Genomic DNA, 27,474 nt, shown 5'->3' with positions numbered 1-27,474 from the left:
AGAAAAATAAAGGCTATTCCATTATTCCCAAGAGGACCGCATGAAGTACTGTGATACTCTAAATATGGTGTTTCATATTTCTCCATGTCTCAGTGCAGCAGAACATCTCACAGTGATCTAACATTTATAACAGGGTTATGCATGCACACTAGGTCAGAGCTCTGTAACTCCCAGAGGGCCTTGGTCAAAGTCAATAAATTGCTAAGGGTTGCTGAAGAGAGTCCCTGGAAGGAACCATACACAGCAAACTGCCTCCTTTTGCTCAGCCAAAGACACCATGATGATCCTGCTGCTCGCTCGGCCCTGCGATGCACCTTTCACCAAGAAAAACAGCAAAGTGCATTGCGGAGAAAAAACAGTCCAAGCAATCTGAGTGCTATGAGTACATGGCTGAACTTCAAAGCAAAGACAAAGAACAGGTTATTAACGCTATAAACACACATGCACCTGTGCTGGGAAAGGGAATTTTCCCCACACTGGCCAGAACATGACCCACGATTTCACCCTATCTATACTATTTTGCCCCAAAGACGCAGCCTGCCCAGCTGAGAATGTGCTCAGTGGGTTACCCCCAACATTTGGCATCAGCTTCTGCCGACATTCCCGACACAGCCAACCTTGGGTGTCTAGAAAGTGTTGTATCTGCTCCTGGTCCAGTGCACACTCATGGGTGATGGAACAAGGGCACATTCTGGATTCTCATTGGCTAGAATGAGAGTAATTAATCTTAATTCTCCTCTTCTCCCTGAAAAATAGAACTTCTATTGCTTGAGGAAAACAAAGAGCTATCAGTTGTTCTGTGGCAAATTAATCTTAGAGGGGGAATCTTCCAACGAAAATCAATAGCTTATAACAAGATTCTGTATCGTGTTGGAGCCCTGAAACTCAAACCAGAACCAAAGGGGACATACAGCATCGCAAGTTTGCTCTTGTTGTGCTTTGTTTTTAATACAATGGCATCATCTGGAAAAGTGAGATTTTCACACATGAGCAATTTTAGTTATCTGTGACTTCACCTTCATGGAAGACTCTAGTAATATTTAATACAGACTGTTCTTATTATTCTCAAAAGAAGGAACTGAATAAGGAATTATAATTTTTTTATCCTGCATGTAATTTTCTACATCTAAGACATCTTTATTCATTTGTACCTTTCTAAGTTAATCTATTCCATATGAAAAACTTTGAAAATTATGTCTCCTTATGTGGTCAATCTTTTTAAAACAAATGGACAAAAATGAAAGTTTGACATTGACTCAGGGCTGCCATGGGTAAGAAGGAGAAATTGGTCCTCACTTTCATCCATTTCTGTGCCAGACATTTTGGGTTGTTAGATGAACTAAATTAATCTATTTCATTGTTATTCAGGGACGTTGTACAGAAGGAATTCTAGTCTAAAGCAGATTTCATCACTTATTTCCTTGATCATTCACAAGTTATTTTGGCTGCCAGAGTGAATAGTAGCACATAAAAAGAAAAATATGTTACTAAGCCCCCAGAAACATGATGTTATCAAAGTTCAGTAGTACCACAAAGTGATGACTAATGAGCCTATAACCTCTATGTGCTATAGAGTAAATGCTCTCATTAATTCTTTACAAGACTTTTAGAAAACATACTGCATTCATCCTGCTTCTGGCTGTCAGAATTTAGTAGATGACTTCATTGGCTACTTTGACATTTTTACTTTTTTGTTCCAGTTTGGTTTGTTAGCTTGCCTTTAAAAATGCCAACTGTGTGAACTGCAAAAAGGTCAACCGGTAGTTCCCAATCCAGACAGGACAAAAGTAACTGAAATTAGCACATTAGAGGAGTAATTTTGACCCTTACCTTATTTTTTTGGTCTGTGAACAATCGGCTGTAAATAGTAAAGCTATGTGCCAAGAATCTTCTAATCTTACTAATGCAAGTATTCTCTTTCAGAATTTCCAGTAACCCTTTTTGCATCAATGTGCAAGCACTAAAGCGGCATCACTGAGAGATTTGGGTGGTGGTGGGAGGACAATGTGTGATGGATTTTTTTATTAGTAAAACTCACAAAATCTGATTCTGAGTAATTTCCTTATATGAAGCATACATTTTTCAGTCAGAGCAGAGCGTAGGAAACAGAACTGTCTGAACACTCCCAGAGTTAGAACGCATGATTTCTCAGCTTAGCGTAGATTGAAATCCTACTGGTGTAGGTTACGCAGAAACTGGGACGCTGTTATAATTCAAATCGCTACTAGCAGACATGTTGCTGAACATACATCTTTGCATGGCAAAGCACTCGATTGTGGACTGCAGATTGTATAGGGAGGTCATTCTTGCAGAGAAATCCTTGAGATTGTATTTCACTACTGAAGACGTTGCATTCATCCAAAACACAAAGTCACCAATGCAGGCGGCACTAAACCCTATTTCAGTGGGTTTTGACAGAAGGGGGCTGGTTTTTTTCCTCTTTATTATAAACATGGAAAGCACACTATGATAAAATTTCTTTACTGGCAGTATTAGTCTTTCATAATTTGTATGGTTTAAAAGACTACCAGACAGGGGCCAAGTCAATACTGGTCTTGTTCACGGTATTTAAGTTGAGAAATTTCGGTGGACAGCCTTTAGATTTGTGCCGGCACACGGAAGACACACCTGAGTTTTAAACACAAACGTCAGGCTGAAGCAATTTTAAAAATGCCAGAACAATGACTTTGCTTTTCTAATTGACATCTAAAAAGTAAGAAAGATATCTTTAGGCTAAATAAAGCCAACTAGTCTTTCAAATACTTAGAAACACTCAACGGCCTCATGAGTTCATTGAAGTTGTTAATCGTCTACAAAAAAGTGAAGCTACAGATTGCAATATAAATGATAACAGTGTCCAGTGATCCCAGGCAAATTAAATACCATTGTCCTGGGTAAGACATTTACATATGCAGCAAGAGAGATGAACTGTGCCTTCCCAATTTAAAAATTAGAGCAAATCACAGAACTGAAAAGCAGAAGGAAAGCTGTAGGACTTAAGGAGAACCTGGTTAACAATAATACACTAAGTGCCTAACTGCAGGAGCTTTTGCAACCGAATTTGTAAAATCTGGGGCCAACGAATATCAGTATTTTGAATTCTGCAAGTGCTGGTTTAAACAGTTCCAAACCCGTATCCCATATGTTTCTTCAAATATTTCAACCCCTGACTCCTCTGTGTTTGGCTTGAGGCTGAAAAGTACAGATGACTTGATGCCCGTGGCAAGTGCTGCTGCAACAGGGAAATGATGTCAACCCCTGCAGTGCAATTCATAACCTGATGTGAGTAAATCCACTTACTGGCAATTTAGAAGAAAACATGCTGGTGCTGTGCCAGTTGGAGCCAGATGGTGACTGAAATTATTAAAATCATGCGTGCTGCAAACGTCTGAAAAATTGCACTGTTACAAAATATCCTAAGCATAGATGGGATCCTAATACAAACTAATTGGTGTATGGAGAGCGTTTGCAAACACCGCATGGTATGATTTGCCGCTGTTCAATTGCAATCTTTTCCTTTCCCGTTTTCTAGGTTCAACTAATCCACTATAACCACGAGCTGTACACAAATGTCACAGAAGCTGCAAAGAGTCCTAATGGGTTGGTGGTAGTTTCGATATTTATGAAAGTAAGTACTGAATATTATCAATACCTCACATATAGACAATGGACTTCTCTTCCTGTGAACTGTAAATCTAGGAATTAGACTGTACTAACTCTAATCTGTACTAAGACTTGTAATTCGAGCATTGGTTTCTCTTCATCTTGTTCTCCCTTTCCCTGTTTTGTTAGATTTATTTTAAAAGACTAACTTTCTAACAAGTTTTGTTAGAAAAAAGGCAGAAACAATTTGGAGTGGCAGGAGGGCGAGAATGAGGGCACGTGTGCGTACACACACCCAGCAGCTCCATTCCAGGAAGGAAACATTTCTGAGAAGATTCTGACATTGTACTTTTTCTTTTCTCTAGGTATCTGAATCATCAAATCCATTTCTAAATCGTATGCTTAACAGAGACACCATAACAAGAATAACGTATAAAAGTAAGTTTCTTTTACTATGGCTAACAGATGTGTGCTTTTTATATCAAATAATGTATTTAGCAAGAGGCACTTCATTATGGGCAAAGTTTGCATGGCCAGGAACTCTGCACGATAGACTTGGGAAGGTAAGGTCATCAGTTCATCAAATGAATTTTGAACTTCAAAGTCTATTTTATGTTTGAACAAGCAATACATTAATGAAGTTATACTTAACAAATACACATACTGTATTCACAGAGACTACGCAGGAGAAGCTGCTTACTGTTAGTAATACCAGTAACGTGCAGAGCAGCCTGGATTATATCAAATCAAGTTATGTCAAGATGCTGGATTCAGTATTCATTAATGCTTTATTTTTGTACAGAAAAGTTATGATATTTCTATTCAACTATTGCTGCATTTAATGGGTATATAAAGAGGTCATTAACATAGCGTGTATAGTAGTTGTATTCACATTTGGAAAGCCTTTAACTTATAATGCAATCATTCCTTGTTAATATATTGAATTTGTGCAAAACTGGAGCTTGAATGTCAAGTGAAAATTAGTCTAGTTTACAGGAAGTCATGGAAAGTACATATATCTCAATGGAACAAATTAAGCCTCTTCTCCTAAAAACTGTATTCCTTTTGTCAAGTATTCACTTGAAAACACAGTGAAACAGTGAAAACACAGAATTTTACCCACTCATTCCTGAACAAGAGAGTATTAGAAACATTGAGTCTTGCAAATGTATCTTCCCAATAGAAAATATTGAGTTTGTACACTGCACTTAAAAGTGGGCACTTTTCCTCTCTGAATGTGACAGCATCTTACAACCTTTCTTTGGTTGTTTTACCTCTTCACAAGGAAAATGCAATTCTAATCACACTTAATTTGGGTTTACTAAATGAAATTTCGCATGAGGAGGAACACATGATACGGGCTGCAAAATCAATTATTAACAGAACAGTTTTAATTTTTAACCACCGCTATCACTAACGAGTTTACACGTTAAAACGAAATCCTTGGTAGATACAATGCACATAACATTCTGCAGGGCATTGGGTTGCTTACTGTAGTAACAAGTATTGACTGGGAATTTTTTAGTGTAAATTGGGAACGTGAAAGTGTTATTGAAAGTAATTTTGCAGTTGTCTTGTGTGATGGATTATAGCATCATTGCTGAAAACTAATTTTACCTCTTGCGTTGCGAGGGTTTCTATTCTGCCTTTAGCAGCTGGAGTTTTTTAGCTTGTGCTTTCGGGGTCCGCTCCTGAAGTCGATACTCAGCAGGCTGCTGACAAAATGACCGGTCCCAGCGTGCTCAATAGCAGCGTGGAGCGAATGATAAATGGAGCACAGGTTCAGAGTCAGGACAGTTAGTAACATAACTGAAGTATAAAGTACTTCTTTTAAAGAACAGCGACAAAATTAAGAGTGATCTACACTGCTGCATGAAATTTCCATGGGCAAAATGCATTAAGAGGGGAATTTCTGCTTTTCGATATTAATGGCTACCGTGAAGTAAAGTGGACCCCAAGGAATTTTTAAGCAGATTTTAAATGCGTGTTTTATTCTGTTATCACAGCCCAGATGATCTACTGTGAACTAGTTGAAACAAGTATTCTTTCAAACTGCCCTTAGTCAGAAGCTATGTGAATATCTCTAAAGAAAAACTGTTTTAATATTCCTCTTTAAGTATGGCCTTTAAGGGGATAAGTTAGTTTTCTTTTAGAACAGTTATGCTACATTACCTATTTCCTTAACACCAGAAAGACGTTAACGTTTTGGATTCCCAAAACTCCATATCAAAATTTCGGCTTATCATTCTCTACCAAAATACTGCCACACATTCAGCTAGGCAGAAAAGCTGTAAAATTCTGAATTTCCTCAAATTCAATCTTTAGCTATTTTATAAATAATGTACAAGTGAACAAAGTATTCCAGTTCCAAGAGATTATCCTGAAAAAGCTGAAGATTCAGATTTCTGGAAGTGGTTCTCTGAAGGACTGAGCTCTTGCAGCTCTATCACAAGCAGTAAAAGCTCAGGAATCTCAAACCAGGTCCTGAGGGACTAACCTCAGGTATTTAAAATGAGTCTCTGCCAGCCTGGCTCTGGGTGCCTTGTGAAGGCTGGTAAATGGAGAAACTCTGGTTCAGGGTTAAAAACCTGACCATCTCTACATTCCTTATCCTGTAAATCTAATCGAGTTACATCTGTACTTTCCCTTTGTGAGTTATCACCATGTGAACTTCAAAAATCAAATGGACCTTCCCTCATTCAGTAAAACTACTGTTTTAAAGAGAACATACATAGAAATTGCTGTGAAAGCAGACCACACACGCCTACTACAAATCCAGGGATTTACATCGTTTGCTAAGAAAATTGTCAGAGTCAAGGCCTTTATGTAAATGAATATGAAATCTAATTTGTATAGAGAAGAGTTCACGAGTTCAGAAATCTCCCTGAGGCACAAGCAGATAAACAGAGTGTGGGCTGTAGATAGGAATGATGCTGAGAATCTTATAAAGGCTGAATGGGTTTATTAAAGGAAGTTTATTACTGGCAAGAGATCACACATGGCGATTTCAACCATTTTGTACTACATACTTGCAATAAATATAAGAGAAAACATTAAAGTGTTGAAGTCTAGTATGAATGCAAACCCACCAGTTCTGTTTCAGTTCCAGAATGGGGAACTTTATCAAGATGTGGGGAAGAGCAAACAGCAGAGCCGTTCATGGGAAAAATGCAGATAACCAAATGCTTACTCTGCACTCTTTTCTCAGGCCATTCTCATGGAACCATCTGACTTCCCACGGGAATATAACCCACATACCAGCATGAATAAATACTGCTTTTACTTGGCTGAACTCTTATTTCAGTATTTTGTCCACCTCTATCTTCTCATTTTCCTGAAGTTGTATATTCCTCCAGTTTCCCATTAATCACAACTGATGGATTTTGACACTTAGTGTAATTTGCTGTCTGTCTTTAAACACGTTCCAAGTGAAGCCAAAGGCAATGAACCAGGTTTGGAGCTGCTCCACATCCGTCATCTGCATTAATCTTTAGTTCGCTTTCCATTTCCTAGTAAACAGTTGAGGAGCAAATTCTACCTTGTATAAACCATTTTAGCCCAGCTGAAGTCAATATAGATGTGACAAAGCATATTTGGTCCTTAGAGTTTGAAACTAACTATTCCAACCGACTCTGTGCCATTTGGAGCTAACGCACCACTCCACGGTTCATAAATAATGAACAGGATGTTCATGTGGGAAAGCGAAAAAATGTGCGATGACTCATTGAAAACAGGCACTGCCTTGAAAAAACACGTTCATTCTCTTCTCCTGGAATTCTAGCAAAATTACCACTGCACTGCAAATAATGTTTTTAATAAATAGGACATAGGTGTATTCAAGTAATGTCTAGCTGTTAAAATTAGACAGCATTTTGACTGTAATGCTATAGCAATAGTTTTGAACTTTTGTCTGGAAAATTCTGGGTTTAGAAAGACTCTGTATCCCAGGCCATGGGCCAGTGAAGGCTCAACATGTTAAAATGTGAAAGCCACAGACAAGACACTAATAGTCCTTTCCCCTCTCCTTGAAGATCCACCTGTATGGCGTGGCGATTCCTCTGCCTCAAAGTGCAGGAACGGGGCAGAAGGCCGTATTCCTGCCCAACTTGGAAGGCCATGCCGAGATTGTATTTTGTAAACTAACACACACATTAAAAATACGAAATAGCTGTGAAGCATTGGGCAATGTGGTCCCACTCTCACCTTGACACTGATGCCATAGGCACTGATGTTGCTACCCCAGGAGCCTGTAGCTTGTTGACTCCACTATGTCAAAATATAATATTTGCTTTGCTTGTGTTCTTTGATTTTCTGTTGCTCGAGACAGTAGGTCACAGTCCCTTTTTCCATTAGATAGTATGGGACAAGCACTCTGCTCCTCTAAGTTTTGTCCTTCAGATATAAAACATTCAATTCAAGTTAAATTACTCTTTTCTTTTTTTAGTTCTTATATGCTACCTTGAATGTTCATATTTCTTTTCTTGGTTCTATTTTCAATCTTATCCCAGTGGCCAAGTAACTGCTTATCAGCTAAAGAAAAAAAACAACACACACACACCAACCCACAAAACCAAAGACTGTTTAAACTTACAGTGAATGTTACACAGAAAACAGAATTCAACAGAAACGCCTAAATTATTGACATTGACTTGAAAGATGCACTTAACAGTTTTCTTTGGTCTGAGCAGTATCTTCTATTTTATGTGTACTATCTTCCTTACCTTCCATTAAAGTCAGTGCTAGTTCCTCTTGTGTATTGAAGGGGAAACACACCTAAATATGCAGCTTTCCTTGCCCACATTTTAGCACTCAGTCTGCAAATGAACCATATTGAACACACTACACGCAAGTGAAAGCACGCAAAGAGATTTCACAACGCTGTGGCTCATAACCAGCCCAGCTTTCTCTGAGATACATGAACGCAGTAGTGAATCACAAAATGTGTATATCCCCGAGTATTTCCTATTAAGGAACTCCCATAGCCTAAGATTTGGCAGGAAAATCTGAGCTCTAGTTCTGACAGCACTGCAAAAAATATCGTTGGGCCATCATTACACAAGGGAAAAAAACACACGTGGTACAGAAAAGGCTGAGGAACTTTGCTGAATTTTAAAAGATATAACCATATCTCGTTATATGTTGGTACATGTCCACAGAGTGAATTCTGTTGCAGAGGAATGCCTCATTAATTCCCAGGAAGACTTATGATAAAAGCAGGGACCCCAGTAAGCTGCTTCTCCAGCAGCCTTTTCCACCCCAATTTTAGCATCCCAAGCTTGCACTGCATCCCCCTCACTGTGCACATGAAAGGCCAGCAGGCTCCATTGAGCAGCTTTATTATCATGCATTAACCTCAGCTTCCTCCTGTGGTAGAAGGACAATTATGTTTTAACACTTTTGGTCCTCTCAAGGCTTTGTTGAGCAAAAATTGTTAATCGTTCCAAAATATGGGAAGTCAACATTCTCCAAAGACTGCTACATCTAGTCCAATAACTGCAACTTCAAGAAGCTTTAAGCTGCAATTCTTAAATGAGATTCAGAGACTCACTGTGAATGCTTGTGCTAAACTTGTGGAAGGTGTGCACGGGTATCGAAGAGCAGAACTCAGCCCAAGCAGGATTGGTGAATTCGTGTTGCAGCATTCAGAAATGTACATTCATTACACTTTATATTTCAGTAAAACTGATGATGATCAGATGTAAGGATTATATATAAAAAGGCTGGGATTATTTTTTGTGAAACTGTTGTTTTATCTCAACTTTTTTTCCTTCTTTATTCTCCAGATGATGCATACTTACTACAGGGGCTTAATATTGAGGAACTTTATCCAGAGACCTCTAGTTTCATTACATATGATGGGTCAATGACAATTCCACCCTGCTATGAAACAGCAAGCTGGATAATAATGAACAAACCTGTCTACATAACTAGGATGCAGGTAAAAGCAAAACAGAAATTACTCAATCTAGTATAGGTACAAAGGAATATTTTAAATCTATAGCTTTGTAGCTTTACATACAAAATCAGATTCAGCCTTTTGCTGTAGGGATCTCTGCCTGCAGTTTATACAGTTTGCAAAAGCACTGCAGAACTTTATTTTCCAAAATAAAAACATTACCTATTTAGAGCTCCCTAAGTATCTATCACAGACGTATGTACTTTGAGGAGAGTCCTACCTTCAGTGAGGGTTTGAACCAAATGGTTTCTAGCAGTCTCTTCCAAACTCAATTATTCTATTATGCTGTGAATAGATTTACAGGGATTCTAAAACAAATATAGCACTTAATAACTTCAGTTACTTTCTCACGTCAGAAACAAACAGTCAAGTTGTGAGTGACACTTGTGGCCATTTAAATACGTGTTGATAGCACATTAGTGTGACAGAGATCCAATATCTGAGGCCTTCTTGAAGGAAAAAAAAAAAAATCAGCTAGTGCTTTCTGGTAGAGAATAAGATGATAGAAGAGATATTGCAAATATCTCCAGAAAAAAAAAATCAGATTCACCAATTGAAGCCCAGATATAGAAAGATGCAGGATAAATCATGCAAAAGAAAACACAATGCGTTTCATAGTCAAAATTACGTTGTTGAGGAAACACACCAGTGGAAAAGCCATAAAAACTGCATTTCTCTAGGACTCTTTTACGACCCAAGGCCTGACATCAGTAAACAACAAACGTAACACCAACTGCAGTCTTCTCCAGAGCTTCCATCCGCAAGTTCCCTACCGAGCTGTGGGCTGAGCTGAAGCCTATTCTCTTGTATATCAGAATCCCAAAGGAACACTGAACCACCATCTGCCTGTCCCGAGCACGCAGCAAAACCAACCTGGCCTGAGAAGTGAAATGAGGAATGATAAGGCAACACTAAATATTACTTTAGGGTTTAAAAACCATGTTGACTTTGTAAATAAGGTGACTTTTTAAAGCCCGAGAGATGTTTTATCTTTGTGATATTCCTTCTGTCCAGTTTCGTCCAGCTGCAGAGGAAGCACTTTGTTTCTTATCTAAACGGGTAATTTGGCAGCTGAGCACAGACAGACATGCTGAACCTTTCAAGCAGGAGACCTGAACATTATTGTACAAGCAACATTTTTAATTACAACATTAAGTACAAAACAAGGATTAGAATTTTTCTGGAGTCTCTGCTAGTAGCTATGGGTTATAATCTCATGATAGTTACTCCTTGTCATGCTTTACTGGTTAGTTCCATCCTCCACCATTAGAGCTGCAAATTGATTTCATGGAATGCTTACTAATTACATTGTGTACTCAGACTGAAAAAGTAATGCACAGCTCGAGTTTCTCTGGCAGCTGTTAAAGATTTTCAGTATGTAAGTGCAGCTATTGGATTTCCCCACTGAAGCATTAAATGCCACAACCAAACTTCTTAAACCGTACACTGACATGGAAAATATTCTCTTTTCCTATTTTTAAACCAAAATATTTTGAGGATTTCTGATTTTTTAATTGCAGGGTGTTTATTTTTGTTTTCTCTCCATTTTTCTATACAAAGTTTGAAAGGTTTTGGTTGACTTGGAACAGTTAATGTGCTTTTAGCACGGTTGCACAGCCATCGTTTAAAAACGTTGTTCTCTGCTTGTAGTTTGCATCCAACCACTGCAGGGTGTGCTGCAAATCCTAGATTCCCTCTCTGCTGATGCATAAAACCATCTCAAAAGAAGGTCAGACTCTACCATAAGAACACTATAGACACAGCACAGACAGTAGCAAGACAGACCTGTCAACAGAGGATTTCACTTTTTAACATCATTAATTTAATGACTTTAGCGTGACTCTGTCAGTTATCCTCTCCAACCTGACTGCCCATACCAGGTTCTTGGGCACCAGCATCCAAAACTGTGTCTTCTCAACTAGAAGCTACACTGATAGCTACAAAACCTCAGAAATTAGCTCTCATCATTCATCAAGTTCATTTTCTCAGTGCCAGCTGCTGCCATCCAGTAATCTGGATTCCCTTTGTTTTCTGAGCAGCCAAGGACACCTCATACCATTTTCATTTGCTCCGCACAGAGCCAGTTACTTTTGTTTAAAATGGGGCTCAGAAACAGAGGACCACAGAAGAAACAGTTTTACATCAAGTTAACTCTTTTGACCCACCTCTGACTACAAATCACTGAGTTTAATTTTCATTTCTTAAATAGTCTATTTAATAGTGTTGTATGTTGTTTACTTACAGGAAAGACCAGTACTAAAAATCCTTGTTTTGTATTTTGTATAGATGCATTCGTTACGACTGCTAAGCCAGAATCAGCCATCACAGATATTTCTGAGCATGAGCGACAATTTCAGACCAGTCCAGCCTCTCAACAATCGATGTATCCGAACTAATATCAACTTTAGTTTACAGGGAAAAGATTGTCCAAACAATAGAGCACAGAAACTACAGTATAGAGGTACGTCCTACCTCCAGAATAATCCTTTCTATGCTTACATTGAGCTCTTTTCTTTGAGAAACCCAAGTGCATAACAAAGCATACAAATAAAAACAGATGAAACTCCAGATCTGGGAACTAACGGTATGAGTCAAACATCACGTATTTTAAATGAATAAGGAAATTTGCCGAGGAACATGCAGGAGAAACATGACAAAAAACAGTCTGGGACATGTAATATTTTCTTTTTGGAGCAGATAAGGACAGGCCTTCAGTTTTCTAGCCTCATTTTAAAGTCTTCTCACCTTAAAGTGCATTTTGCTGTTTTACCCACCTTGGAAAGGAAAGGGCTGAGCTAGTCTTGATGACAGCTGATCTCAAACAAAAGAATGAGTTTCACGTTGGAGGTGCACCACCATAACAAAAAAACCCAATTTGGAAAGTGCTGAATTCCACACTGGATATCAAAAACCCTAACTGGAAAGTGCTGTATTCCACAATGGATATTAAACAATTGAACCAACCCCATCACCCAGCGGTAGCGTCTTACGCTGCCAGAGCCGCGGGCTCACAGCTCAGCTGTACCACATCTTATGTGTCTTTTAGCCTATGCACACATGGTTATATTACCTGCAATAACGGTGTAAAAGTGCCTTCTTACCAATAATATTGTAATAATGAAAGAGTACTGCTGAAGGGTGGAAAAGCAAGCTCATTTTCAGCAACCAGGCTGATAACTGAGTTGCAATGCTTTAAAAGAATCAGTCATTCAGCCTTAATTCTTTTCCAGAAAGAGGAGGAAACTGAGCTTTTTCAAGACGTTTTGTTTAAGTGGCTAATACAGCGTTAAACACAGCCAGTTTCATATTTGGAGTTTATTAAAGCATAATTGGTTTTGCTTTGTTTCTTTTTCCTTTCAGTAAATGAATGGCTCCTCAAGTAAGTACGGCAGAGCAGGCAGAACCCCCAACCTCAGTGGAATGCTACTACTGTGAATTGACATAGTCTCGAATGCACTCAACCTCCCTCGCTCTGGGTTCACGGCAGCACGTGCCAACGTGTTGTGGGAAAAGAGCTGCCATGTTGGAAACTCAACTCTAAATTCATTCATATGATCGGTTGTAATAAAAAGTAATTAAAAAAAAAAAGTAAAAAGACAGTATTACGGTAAACGTGATTACAATTTTGATACGGTTTTCCTGAACTAATTTAGCTTCACACAAAAAAATAAAGACTTTTCAGCCTTTGTACATATGAAATTCTTCCTCTCTTCCCCCTCCCTCAAATTAAAAAAAAAAAAAAAAAGAAAAATTAAAAAAAAAAAGAAAAAAAAAGAAAAAAGGTGGCTCGGTACAGCATCAAAGTGGAGTTGTGTTCTGTGTGCCAAGTAATCCTTGGAAAGCTCTCATCATTTCACTACCATTAATGGATACAGAACAAGAAGACTGTAGAGGAAACTTATTTCCAGGTTATGAGCCTTCTGTTCATTTAATTAAAAAAGGGACAGACTTTGAGAGATAAGTATTGTAAATATATCACTGCGGAATATAAAGGAAATTGAAGTATTTCCCTCTTTGTCACATATCTGTAGTAGGATTTGCCAAAATCAGAATTGATCCATTTTCTGTTTCTTGTTTTACAACAGGTCATATATTGTGTTGGTTACTATTAACAACTCAATAAATGTGCTTAACAAATTAATTTAGTAAACTTGCTTTGATTTCTTTTTTCCTTTCTGAAATAACAAGCCTCTACTATTTGTGGCTGCATTATTTGTGGTTTTCTTTTATTCCCCCCCCGCCATTCTTTTTTTTTTGCTTCATTTATTTGTTTGCAGCCAATTTAAGTGAGTTAATGGCAAGTGGGAACGCACTTAAAACTGGTATAACTTTAACTCCACTTTATGGTCCATCATTAATAGGAGCTGGGCTCAGAAGCAGAAAGCATTTGAAACATATCGCAATTTAAAATTGCCATTTTCCCTGTTGAATCCATTATTGGGACAAACAAATTCAATCCTGTGAACTGGTGGTGGAAAGGGATATCTTTTCTTTACAGATAAAGCAGAAGCTGACCAAGTAAAAGCAAAGCGAATGCCTTTTTTCTTGTTTATAATGGTCATTCACTGTGTTTGGTTACTGTCAAGAACTCAATAAATGTGTTTAAAAAGTTCACATAGCGCATGTTTCACCTTCTTGCACTTTAAGGGATGTTTTTATTGTTATTTTTAATCTGGAGAGGGGGCAGAGCTCATGTTATTCTCTTCCTAACACTCACTGTATAACCCATAACATGTTGAAGTTCACAGAAGATGAAGCTAGAAATTACCACACTGACCAATAAATTGTTTATATCAAATAGAAAAACAGGTACCACAAGCAGTGTGAGGGAACTGAACCACTGTAAAGAACATATAGATGTTGCAGTCCCAGTGGCTTCAAAATGACAACCACTATTTCATGTTTGGCTGAAGGGAACAGTGCAGGTCACATCAGACAGAAGACTCCTGAGCTGCCACAGCGATCTGTAACTTCTACATTTTGGTGTTGGGATAACTTCCACTACTTATTTGGGTGGTTTGGGGTTTTTTAAGCTTCTCCCAGGATTGTCAGGGTTGTAAAGTTACTGGGAGCACGAAGTCCACAATGCTTCTCAATCCATATTTTTAGAGACAAATATCTGACAGTTGTTCATCTGAGTTTGTCAGTGACAGAAGGTAGGGAAGATAAGCCAGGCCTCCATTATAAAACTTTTAATAAATAATAAAACCCATTTTCTATTTTACTGAAAGCTGATTGAGGGAATTTAGGAGGAGGGAGAGATACGATGAAAGGGCTTTGGATTAGGTGAGGCTGCGATATAGAAGCCCTGCAAATAGAGAAATGGGGTGATCATACTGGGAAACCACAAATATCTTTGTCAAACTTTCCAGCACCATTTTGTGAACTGCCGAGCTCCATTTTGCCATGATTTGTTTAGGTTTTTGTTTTAATAATAGATTGCAGTAGAAGAAAAGACCAAACCAAAGCTTGGAATTAAATACCTTACGTATTTCTCACATTTCGGTGGTGCTCCAATCTAAACATCTAACTCCAGTTTTTTAGGTCGGGTATGTTTCTGTGTGTCCAGAGACACTCAGCATCCAAAGAAAGCAATACTTTATCACAAAGTCTTTAAGCAAAAAGATAAAGTTTCAGTATGAAACAGCTGGCAGACACAACCTTCTCGTGCACGTACTAATCCCTCCGACTCGAGTGCCTTCTTCCCGCGATGCTCACCAGAAATCTGGCTGCACACAGAGCCTGGGTACTTTGTAGTGAGACGTGAATTTGTTGCCTTGATACCATCCTTGCCCAAACTGTTCAGATTATGAGTGAGATTGTTTGCTTGTGATAAAGCGCAGTACAGGCACGAGCCACCCGGCAGGACATGGAAACCTGGCAGCGGCCCCCGATGAGCAATCAGCCCCCCGGGCAGGACCAGGTTGCTATGCCATGATAACAGATATTAAGAAAGTAATGCTGGTAAGAAATGCTCAGATTTGATCTTCTGCTATCGTGGTTAAGAATGTGATATCAAACTAGGTACCAAACTTATCAAGCTAATCTGATGATAAAAAGCATAGAAAATTCAAATTTACAACACCGTAAAAGCCTCAGTTTCAAGTAGCAGTCAAAAAAATGTAACAGCTAAGTATTACAAACTTAGTTTTCCCTATAATTTAATCAAAAGGTAAAACTACCTCTATACAGAAAATAAGAACTAATTAGGATCTGTGGGATGAAGACAGAAAGCAAAGACTTCCAGCATAATTGTGCCTCTAGATACCACACACTTCTGCCCTTCCACCATTCTGTTCCAGCTTTGAAAGCTGAACCAACAAGCTTCCAACAATGCCTGGAAGCTTGGATCTTTTATTATAAAATAAACTCCTATGAATCAAAAAATATCCTTTCTCACCATTTAAAACCTCTCATTTCTCTATAAATTGTATACTCTGAAATAAGAGAGCAAAATGGAAATGGTGCTGAGTTGGAGGCACTAGTGGCCTCAAGCAAGGCTGGAAACAATTGCACTACAGGTGTGCAGGGCTGCACTGAGCCAAAAAATCAAACAAACAACTCAGTTAAAAAGGTAAGTTGGCCGGCAAAGATCAGAAGAACTTAAGCATCACACAAATTAATGTTTTTATGAATAGCACTGCTTGCTCTGAGCATCCATACACCGGTCCACATCTTAGCCTTACGAAATGTCAACACTAACTGCTGCTTATGTGCCATTAATTTGTCAGGTACCTGAGATGCGGGGCTGTCAGCAGCCAACATCATTTTAAGTACTTTGCATCCAATGGTGTTTCACCCATAGGACTTTTCAAAACTTTTGTTATAAAACCAAGAGAAAACCCCTGGGGATAATAGTTCAGGATCCTTCCTGCTTCTGCCAGACTCTGCCTTTACTCTCCCCATGTTGATTTTCTGGGGGTTTCACACCTTGCTACTTCCAACCCCAACCTTCCCTTTCAAACTTAGCTGAGCAATGCAATGAAGACTTAGCCCACAGAATCACAGTACGGCCAGAAAAATACAAGTGTTCACTAGTCTCTTGATATTAACTGTTGCTGGCATCAACATATTATAGCTGCAATTAAAAAATTAATAATGTAAAAAGAGCTGCTACATCTATTAATTGGCAAAGACAAGCTGGAAAACAGGATGATTGCACCCCAAAGGCCAAGAACAGAAAGCAAATAAAATCCCTCCACTATTTTAAGTATTCCTCAAAATCTTTAATAGTAGGTGTTTCGTTTTTTCTTTTATTTTTTAAAGCTCTCGTGGTAAACAATACTAAAATTCCATCAAAATCTGAAAATAAATCTGAAACTTTCCTTAAGTTCAGCTTCTGAAAGCAGCAGCTTCTCCAAAAGCCAAGAACTGAAGGGAAAACTGCAACCGATCAGTAGATTTTACTGCAAATACCAGAAATACAGCAAAAACGCAAATGTTTTACATGTTCTGCTGTGCATCTCAAAGCTTTAGTAATGGACACCGCCCAAAAAATCCCAGATGTTTGGTTCCTATACTTAAACCAGTATTTTTTCAGAGATCAGTCATAACTGCTCCATGTTTTGATTTTTTTATTAGATTTTATTCCCTAGATGTAATGGTTGACAAAGCATAGAGAGTTTGCTGTGAGAAATGCTGATTTACTAGCAAATGGCTTACTGCAGTTCTCAACAGCGCACTGTAAAATTATTCAAGGAGCCAGTTTCCACGGTAAAGAATAAGAACCATTTATAATGTGAAACATAATGCAGGCAAACATTTTCTGTTTCATACAGTGTCAGGCTTCTATTCTAATAACTAAAGATGTGTCAAACACATACTCAGAGTAGAAAACGAAAAACAGGATAGTAAATCTTCCAAGGATGGGAAAATAACCCTCAGTATTTAAATAGAGCAGAAAATCCTTAGAAGTTTGGTGTGGAGGGGAAATAAGCAGTTTATGAATTTAGGCAGATGCACCCACCCTGCAAGGGAACTGCCAGATCTACTGTTGAACTCTGTTTTTCCAGCACCCTGCGCCAGGGGGTCCATGCCTGAAGGTTTCCATGGCATTTGGGATACAGGCTCACTGTGGTTGCACAGCCCTGGTGTTGGTTTTCAGCTCAGAGCGCCCATCTCCCTCCTCCCTGTATTGTTCTGGCTCAGGCAGCTCTTCAGTTTATTCATCTGGCTTTCAGATTCTTCTATTCCCATGGTACTTTCCATGCACAGCAAGATAATTACTCCCAGGGCAGGGATGTATTTTCCTACCAGTCATTTAAAGTCCTGTTTTCTCATCGTCTGTTTGAAGAGTAATTAGCCCTATCTTTTAAAAATTTAAAAAAAAAAATCTAATCTAGATAGAGGAGATTGGCTCATGAAGTCATTACAGCACTGTCTGGATTTCCACTGCACATGCAAACAGCGGCTGCCTTCAAGCTAAGGGCAAACTGGAATATTGTGTCCAGTTCTGGGCCCCTCAGTTCCAGAAGGACAGGGAACTGCTGGAGAGGGTCCAGCGCAGGGCAACAAAGATGCTGAAGGGAGTGGAGCATCTCCTGTGTGAGGAAAGGCTGAGGGAGCTGGGGCTCTGGAGCTGGAGAAGAGGAGACTGAGGGGTGACCTCATTAATGTTTACAGATGTCTAAAGGGTGAGTGTCAGGAGGATGGAGCCAGGCTCTTCTCAGTGACAACCAGTGACAGGACAAGGGGTAATGGGTTCAAACTGGAACACAAGAGGTTCCACTTAAATTTGAGAAGAATCTTCTTCATGGTGAGGGTGTCAGAGCCTGGCCCAGGCTGCCCAGGGAGGTTGTGGAGTCTCCTTCTCTGCAGACATTCAAACCCGCCTGGACACCTTCCTGTGGAACCTCAGCTGGGTGTTCCTGCTCCATGGGGGGATTGCACTGGATGAGCTTTCCAGGTCCCTTCCAACCCCTGACAGTCTGAGGTTCTGTGAAACTGCACGCTCAGTTCTGTGAGCGAGGATTCTCGTTGTCGCCATGGCAAGCTACCAGCCAACCCTTGCGACGGGCACTCAGGACTGTTTTCCTTTCGTACCAGCTCCATTTCACAGGGGGCTCCTCTGCAGCGCCCTGAGGCCACACAAGCCCAGAAGCGCTCAGGGCTGCAGGGCCCGCAGGAACGGGGCAAAAAGCCGAGGTACGGGTGTGCTGCTGTGATTCGCCGTGTTGCTGCGCTACAAATCAAGCAAAGCAACAGAGATCACACCGACCGCTGCTACCAGGGCACAACACTAGGAATACACAGCATGCCTTTTGGTTCCCTGCCTCGATACGGCCGTGGTAGTTTTCATCACACAAATTTCAATACCAGCTAGAGCAGAGAGCAAATACAGAAGCTGGTTACTATAATACCAGCCTATCCTGCTGCCCACACCTGAAACAGGTATTAGTGACAAGCAAAGCAGGTAGTAGGAACAAGCAAATTAGTCTGGCCTTCCTTACCTCTGTTGTAGTATTTATGTTCACCTATCAATTTTGGTTTCCGACACAGAAGTGCTTCTACAAAAGTACAAACCACATATTCTATTTTGCCACAGGTTTTCCATTTGCAAGCAGCGCACACAACCACGTGAACAAAAGACATGGGAAAACCAGGCCTGGTTCAAGCTTAGAGAAACTGCACTCAGTAGCAACAAAAGTGTTGGTGCTGTATTCAGCTCTATTTGATGCTGCGCTGTGATTTGGGAAGGACTGTGATCTCGCTGCCCACAGAAAATGGATGAGAAAAGAAACCACCATCTTAAAGGCAGGAACGAGTTTAGCTTGTTTAGATTATAACAGTTTGCTTTTTTAGCATATTTGTGTGGTTACTGTCAACTTTTGGCTGTTTCTACCTCTTCAGTGTTAATATCTCAGAGTAATAGTACCAAGTTCTTTTTCCTCATATTTGTTATTTGCAGTTTTATAATAAATTTTCACACTTTAATGAGAAAGTTGCTTGTCTGAGCCATTTAAGGGAAGAATATATTCTATGAAAATTACGTTGAGGCTCCTTACATGAAGGATTATTCAAAGGCAGACTGTACAGGAAGAAGGTGACATATTTGATATCATCTTCATGCCTCCCAAAGCCAACAACACTGAAAAAGACAAACACAAGACAAAGAAACTTCTCCAAACTTTACAGCCTGAAAATATATTTTCTTTTAGTAGAATTTACCCTTATTTGATTTACAAAACAGAGCACAGAAATAATGTTCTCTGCAAGCAGCTCCATAAATATTGTGAAATGACTAACAAGAGACACACAGCAATGGAATCTAGTTGCTTTTATAGTCTAGGATTTGTCACTGAATCAGAAGGTATTGTGAAAGGGTAGTAAAGTCTGGTGAGTGATTGTGACAGGCTGGAGCTTAGCAAGGGAAGCAAAGCCTTTGCATTTCAGGAGTGGGCATCTTATAATGGGGAGAAGAAGGAACAAACAAACAAAAAAAATCAGCAAGATTGACTTTGAGATGTTTCTCTTAATGAAAGTTTTCATGTCACACTCATTTCAATGCTAATGTCAACATTTTTTTGGAAGAAGTAGCACCCTGTAACATTCATTAGGGATGTCACAAGCATCCCACAACATATGGTGTCTCAAATCCAATTACTTTTCTATTCAAACCGTGACCTTGAACAGGTTTTTAAAATAAGAAAGAACACGGAAACAGAGCTCCTTTGCTTATTTTATGGCTCAGTGGCATACTACTGGAATTCAGAATTATGTCAAATTGACTTATTGTTTGTTTTGCTTTCTTTATTTTTTCCAAATTTAAAAAAGTTATGGGAGCTTATTTTAAAAGGAGATAGTGGTGGCAACATCTGTTTCTTAAGTCTATTTGCACATTAAACACCTCATGGACATAAAAAAGGGCATTTTGAAATACTTTAACCAGCCATTGGCTGGATTTGATTTAAAGTATCTCTACTCAGATGTTCCCTATATCCTACATAGCCTGAAGCTCAAAAGTCCTCTCTGCATCGTGATAACCTCATAACCCAGATGCACGAAAGACTCGCAATGACCACGTTTTCCTGCCTTCAGCTGCCCGCTTCCTACCATTTCTGAACATCAGCGTTTCCAGTTCAACCCATGCAAAAGAGGACTGAAACATTTAGAAGGGTCTCTTTCTAGGGATAGAGCTTTTCATCTGTGAACAGCTTTCTCTACATGATTTTAACAAAAGCTGTAAGGGTATTTTGCTTATGTGAAGACCTAAAAATCTGACCCATTCTATGTCAAACACGTCACGCCTCCAGAAAATTAGTTCTTTATAAATAGAAATGATATCATATTGGAACTTCACCACTTTGCCATCTTTTTGCATGTTCTTCGTAAAACAGATTATATTGTTACAATATAAACACCCATGCCTTTAACGGTACAATTAAATCCAGAGCAATTAGGGCAGATGGTTACCGTAGTTCTTTGTTGAGTTTTACTTAAATATCCCCAATCATTCTTGCACTTTAATGCATTCAAATATGTAATTATGTTTAGCATATGTCCATTTATTATGCACAGTCACTGGAAATCAAGTTCACTTTGATTATATTTTCTAATTGATATTTAGAAACACCGGCAGACAAAGTAAGTGCTGGAGCTGTATTAACACAGATAAATACGCTAACATAAACCTCTGTTACCGTTTTTAATGGTGAGGAGAACATTAATTCAAGACATTCACTCATGAAAATATTAATAATTTCCCTCTTAACTTTAAAGTAACCTACCAACTATGGAAAGATCAAATACGATTAATATTTTAGAAAAAGAAATCTTGATGAAAGAAAAAAGCAGGGAAAAAAGAGAACCCACGGTATATACCATGCATAAAAATGAACTGAAAGGGCTGGCTTGTCTCAGTAGCAATCAGTATAATTCATGGGAATAGAGCTCAACAAGAGAGGCCATCTTTTAAAATATTCCGCATTTGTAGAGTTATTTATAATGTGAACAGAGCAGAATGAGAAGCTGACAGCACTGCAATAGAAAATACGGTCATTCGAGAGCAGAAGTAATCAGCTTTCTGGGACTTCCCCACAGCCCGGGGCTCGGGAGATGTTTGTTCCACCAGAGACTGTACCTGCAATCTGTGACAAATCACTGTCCCCTCTTATGTCTCCGCTCACACCCAAAAAAATGCAATAAAACCTTGGCACAATAGGGAAGGGTTGATATAGGAACAACCACATAAAAAATTCAGATACTGCAGTAATGGAGGCCTTTATAAAGTTTTAGATAGATCCACAGCACAGACACAGCCAGAACAGTGCAATATTTCCCATCGCGCTTTTTTTTTTAATGCCTCCAGGGATATGGAGAGAGAAACCTAATCCCCATCCAATGCCATGAGAAACTGTTAGATCTGCCTGACCAGCAAGAATTGAGCTGTAAAACTACCACCAGCACTGTTCAGGTAACAGTTTCTAGCATTTAGAAAATGATATTGATATTCTAGATGCCTTGAAAATTACATACCGCCCTTTCTAGGTGAGGTAACCGAGGCAGACTTCAGTACAGGGCTACTCAAAAAAGTAACTCTACCCAAACACCAACTTCTGTGCCCAGACCACACCTTCAAATAGTTCTTTTCAATCTGCAGCCCATTTAACTGCTTGTGTATTTTTCCCTGCATCTACTCACTCCCCATAGCGAGCACAAAGATAAGCACACCACAAAGCTTACTGAGCAACATCAGATAGCGGGGAAAAAAAATAATGATAAATCAAAGCACACCAAAGTCTGTTTCATCAAAGCTCAGAAAGAGGTTTTCACAAAATCCACAAACAGCAAGATAAACACAACATTGTGAGAAAAGGAAAATGTTACTTTAAAAGCAAAAATGTAAGGCTAAGAATGAAAGAGAGATGATAGTAAAATGAAATAATTGTAAAACAAAACCAGTAGTAAATATTGTTGTGTCATGTTCAGAATAACTCAAGATGAATACTGTCCTTTCAAAATGAAAAGCATGAAGTACCATACTCATTAAAATGCCACACTGTGAACAATTGCTTCATTTATCCTCTAGAGTGCGTACATTATTTAATTCTTAAACTGAGTTATCCTACTGTAGATAGTAAACAGCCCAAATCCCTAAGTGTTATTTTGGTTTGTTATTTATTGCATCCTTTACCTAGACGAGACTGAGAAACCTTCTCTCACGAACTGTCATAACTGCTTTTGCTTTATTTTCTGTCAGCACTGCACAATGACTGCTGCTGTTCAAGGCTGAAATTCTTGTCCTAGCATTTTGTTCCCCCTTCTTATACCAGTAGGTGAAGTGCTCCTTTCTCTGGTGACATTCTCTGGTGCATTCTGATGCCTTTCACTACCCAAGAAATATCTGCATTTGATTCCACTGTGAAAAACCCTCCCTAACTGGTAAACCTTTTGTGCTTCTTAAAAACAGACAGTGATACAGACATGCAAGATGTGGAGGCTGTGAGAGAACACTCGCAGCCCACATGGTTATGGTAGCAGGAAAAACTGGCACTAAGACCCGGACACTGCACACAAACTTACAGTGTATGTACAAATGCATGAGAAACAGCAAGCTAAAAAATTAATGTATCTCATCACATACACCACTATAATTCTTGTTGACGACTGAAAAATAACCCAGGACCTTATCCCTGGCAGTGACATAGTGACACATCCTCTGTCACTGAAACCTCACCAGGTGCTACCTGGGGCACTGCACCGTCCCACCCCTTCCCTCACACGCTGATAGATCCATAGGCTGGCAAAGGACACAAGCACTGCACTCATCTTCTCTACCAACATCAAATGCAAGGGAGACTACGCAGGCAAAACCTTCATTCAAGTTCATTCATTTGACACTTGAAACTAGAACCAAAGCCAGCACATCGCTTGTATTCATTTATAAGGCCTCACGGATGGACAGATTCATGAAGGAGCTTGCTGGGTCTAAGAGGAAAATACAAAGAGCACATCAGGCTAGGACTGGCCAGTGTTCACAGTGAAGGGGTTACAGACAAGAATGCCTCAAACCTGATGGCACTTCCTTCTCTCAGATTTTTCATAACATATCTGTGATCTCATCTCTCTAAGACAGTCAGTCCTTGAGCAAAGATGCAACCTAATCATGACCCTTCATAGAGCGCTCTCCAGTTCCCACCAAATCCCAACAATCCTGATTTGACCACAGAGCCTCATGAATCTCAATTCCAAACTGCTGAAAGAGGTGATGTTACCTTCAGGGAGGTGAAACCTGATGAATCAGCATTGTATCCTCCACTCTGAATTTCTTGGACATGAAGCAAAATCTCTTCAGTTTTCCGAAACTTTGTCATTCAAAGCAGATGAGCAGAAGTTCAAGTCCGAAAGGCAGAAAAGAAAAATGAATAGAGATCAGGTGGAGACACAGTCTGAGTTCAGGTTGCATCACCCAGACTTGAGAAGAACCCTTTTTCTCCACCTTTGCTGAGTCAATCAGAACTTATTTCAAGAACCTCTCCCAGATAGCAAACCCCAGGCAAACATTGCAGAATCTGTATGAAGACTTAGAGACTGGGTGAAACACACTATTCCCATATGAACCCACACAGTAAGCCTATACTGTAGTACATAAACCTGACAACAGTCCAATTTTAAAACCAAACAGCAGAGTCAGACCAGTTGTGTCCTCACTTAAATCCCTGTAGCCAGCACATTTGAAGTTCATTTGAGCACTGTAAGCAGAGTTATATTTATTCATTTCTTTAATAGCAAAATTTTCCTTGTGTACTCCAATTTGTTTCTTAATTTTATCAAACCAAAGTAAGTTCCTTTCCACAATCTGCATACTATTCTAAAGGACAAGATTAACATGTTTGTAAAAAGCTCATTAAGTTACTATCTTGTGCTTTGCAGTGTTATGCCAGTTAAAATTCACTACAGATTTCTCTTAAACCTGTGAGATTTCTTTTATATCCACCTATGTGCTCGTTTGTTTAACCAGTGTTAATAAAGAGATACCAATTCTTCTCTCCCCTACAGCTCGAAACATTGTAACTTTTATTTCTATTTTTACACACACACAGTGCCATACATATGGCGCTCACTGATTATTCTATAATGGTTAGGGGGATTCATATATCACAACTCTGGCATACAGATGCTATCATCTTCATCTCATGTTTTCAGAGCCCTGAGGATTTTCATTTTTTAGGTTGATACAATAATTTTTCATGTTGTCAGTACCAAACATGTATATTGACAAGACTGTCAAGAAGTCGCCTATTGTGCATTTATTTTCTCTCCCTCGGTTAATTCAAAGCTTTTTGACTTATGAGAAAGATGATTTATCCTTTAAGGTGTAAATAAATGCAGTTGAGAAAATGCATTTACATTTATTTCTGTTATAGTACAATTAGCTGTTCCTTTCCAATTAAGCTTTATTTTTAAATGGTCCATTGGTATTCAACTAATGTGCAGCTTTTTGATCTGGGACTTCGAAAGATGATAACTCAATGGATTATTTTATTGGATAACTTTCTATGCAGTTCCATGCTGTAGCAAAATTATAATTATGTAGCAAAATAATTATGTATTATTAACATTGTACCTTTACACTCTTAGTTTACTATTCCTCATCATAGATATCACCATAATGAAAAACACTTCAGGTGAATGTCTAGAGAAAAAAATATACATTCTTCTTTCCTTTTCAACAGCCAACAAACAGAAATGTGATATGTCCCTAAAACAACCTTTTACATAAATAATCGCTGCTACACATAAGCAGAGTCCAAATACCAGATTGAGCAGAACTAAAAACCATGTGGCAGTAGGACACTTGGGTAGCAGGAGGGGATGGTGTAGGATGATCCGTTGAGAAGGAGGCAGGTTAGTCCTCAAGAATAACAGCAGTAATTTTATAACAAACTTGCTTTTTAGCTGAAACCAAACTGGTCACAAAAACCACAAAACCCTCATAAATTGTTAATAATCTTAATTTATAATCAAGTTATTATTTAACAATATTAAAAATCTCTCTTGATATGGCCCTTCACATGTAATCAAATCTTCGCATTTTACATTCGTATCTTTACAAAGGGATGTAGAGTTTGTACAGTTTCCACAGAACAGCTTTTCTCAACCTGAGAATAAACCTACTAAGAGCTTTTATTGAAATTTTACTTGTATTTTCAGTGACCACATGAAAAAACAGCAGCTCTACAGAACACTTACCAGTGCCTGGTGACCTCAGTAGTCACCATGGTTCTCTATTAAAAGGGCAATCTGTAGCGTTAGCGTGGATCATTTCGGACCATTTAACCACCTGTACAAGCCATAGGCTCGTGCACATTCGCCAGGCAGACTGCACCACAGATGGCTCTGTTTGTAATAAACAGCTGCTGCTATTTATGGAGAAACATCCAATCCCTGGTACCCTCACAATGACAATAGTTAGTTGGGGTTTTTTTCTTTTGAGAAGAGCCTTGTTTATTTAGACTACATGCAATAAATTAAACGGGAATTATTCTGTTCACACACTGTTCCAGCCCAACACGGACACGTCATCTCTGGAACACCCTCCATAAAGCCCTTATTTTTCAACTTGAGAAATGCTTTTCATGCCAGCATCACCTGAAAAAGGACTTCAGGTTGACTATATTGCTATTAATAACCTAGACAGCTTAAGTGAACTGGACACAATATTCCAGGTGTGGTCTCCCCAGGGCAGAGTAGAGGGGCAGGAGAACCTCTCTGACCTACTGACCAACCCCCTTCTAATCCACCCCAGGTACCATTGGCCTTCCTGGCCACAAGGGCCCAGTGCTGGCTCATGGTCATCCTGTTGTTCACCAGGACCCCCAGGTCCCTTTCCCCTACGCTGCTCTCTAATAGGTCATTCCCCAACTTAGACTGGAACCTGGGGTTGTTCATACCCAGATACAAGACTCTACACTTGCCCTTGTTCTATTTCATTACATTTTTCCCTGCCCAACTGTCCAGCCTGTCCAGGTCTCCGGATGGCAGCACAGCAATGCCAGCTGTGACACACATGGGAGGATGCTGCGGGCTGCATTAAAGTAGCAGCAGCTGATCCCATTATGGAAGAGAAGAGAGTCCAGGCTGGGAAGTTTGGTAGGATCAACATCTGCCTGAATCTCTTCTTTTCGATTAAAAATCCGCGTACTTTAAACTAACCCCAACGCATCTTTAAAAAGTTAAAATGTTCCTTTAAAGTTACAGCTGTTGCTGTCTGAATCTCTCCTTTCTTGATGACGTTATGTGTATCTGCGAGAGGGATTTCCATGCTCTCAGTGTAGAAGAAAGAACTGATGTTTCAATTAAGGCTTTTAAATCTTATGTCTCCAGAAAAAAAGATCAAATCTCTGCCACTAATACTCTTTTTCTTTACATAGTCTGAAAGCATGATCAGCCTGACCTTCAATCTTCTTTGCTTTCTGCACTAAACTCCTTTTTCTCCTTGTGTTTCTGTATATACACCCTTTCCAAATAGTTCACATCCTCAATTTCCCCCACAGATTTGATGCTCATAACCTTGATTAACCAGCAAAAAATCTGAAGAATCAAAAATAGGTTTCCTCAATTTGTTTCGAGGTAAACATTTACTCAGTTTTGTGTTTTGGTTGGTTGGTTGGTTTGGGGTTTTTTTGTGTTTGTTTTTTTAAAGAGCAGGTCATATAATTTTTTTGAGTCTACCAAGTAATTTCATATTACTGAACTACAATCACTCTCTCATTATAAGAACAAATACAACCACCAGAAAAGCATAAAAGGCACCTGGAGAGTAAATGAAGGTGGGGGGAAATAAAATCACTACAGGAGCTGATTTATATTACCCCCTTTGAATGCACATAAACATAGGTTATAAAGTGTAAGAACTGGATATTAAATTTCACATTCTGAATGCAACATCTCTTTTGACTAAAGGATCTGAAGCA

The 27,474-nt window shown here is 39.1% G+C and overlaps 1 protein-coding gene across 4 annotated transcripts in view; it reads left to right on the top strand.

Annotated features, from left to right (window-relative positions):
• The window catches only part of CA10 (carbonic anhydrase 10), a 161,820-nt gene extending 148,120 nt beyond the window's left edge, over positions 1-13,700 (top strand). For all 4 annotated transcript variants that reach the window (XM_071816783.1, XM_065852329.2, XM_065852331.2 and 1 more), the window contains 5 exons: positions 3,533-3,628; positions 3,969-4,041; positions 9,387-9,541; positions 11,846-12,020; positions 12,920-13,700. In XM_071816783.1, coding sequence (XP_071672884.1) covers positions 3,533-3,628; positions 3,969-4,041; positions 9,387-9,541; positions 11,846-12,020; positions 12,920-12,942 — 522 coding nt within the window. In that variant the 3' untranslated portion in view covers positions 12,943-13,700. The remainder of the gene's footprint in view (positions 1-3,532; positions 3,629-3,968; positions 4,042-9,386; positions 9,542-11,845; positions 12,021-12,919) is intronic.
• The last annotated feature ends 13,774 nt before the right edge of the window (positions 13,701-27,474 follow it).

The sequence above is a fragment of the Patagioenas fasciata genome, chromosome 18, assembly GCF_037038585.1.
Source record: "Patagioenas fasciata isolate bPatFas1 chromosome 18, bPatFas1.hap1, whole genome shotgun sequence".
NCBI classification, from domain to species: Eukaryota; Metazoa; Chordata; class Aves; order Columbiformes; family Columbidae; genus Patagioenas; species Patagioenas fasciata.
The sequence above is the reverse complement of the archived record's forward strand: the minus strand, read 5'-3'. Positions and strand labels throughout refer to the sequence as shown.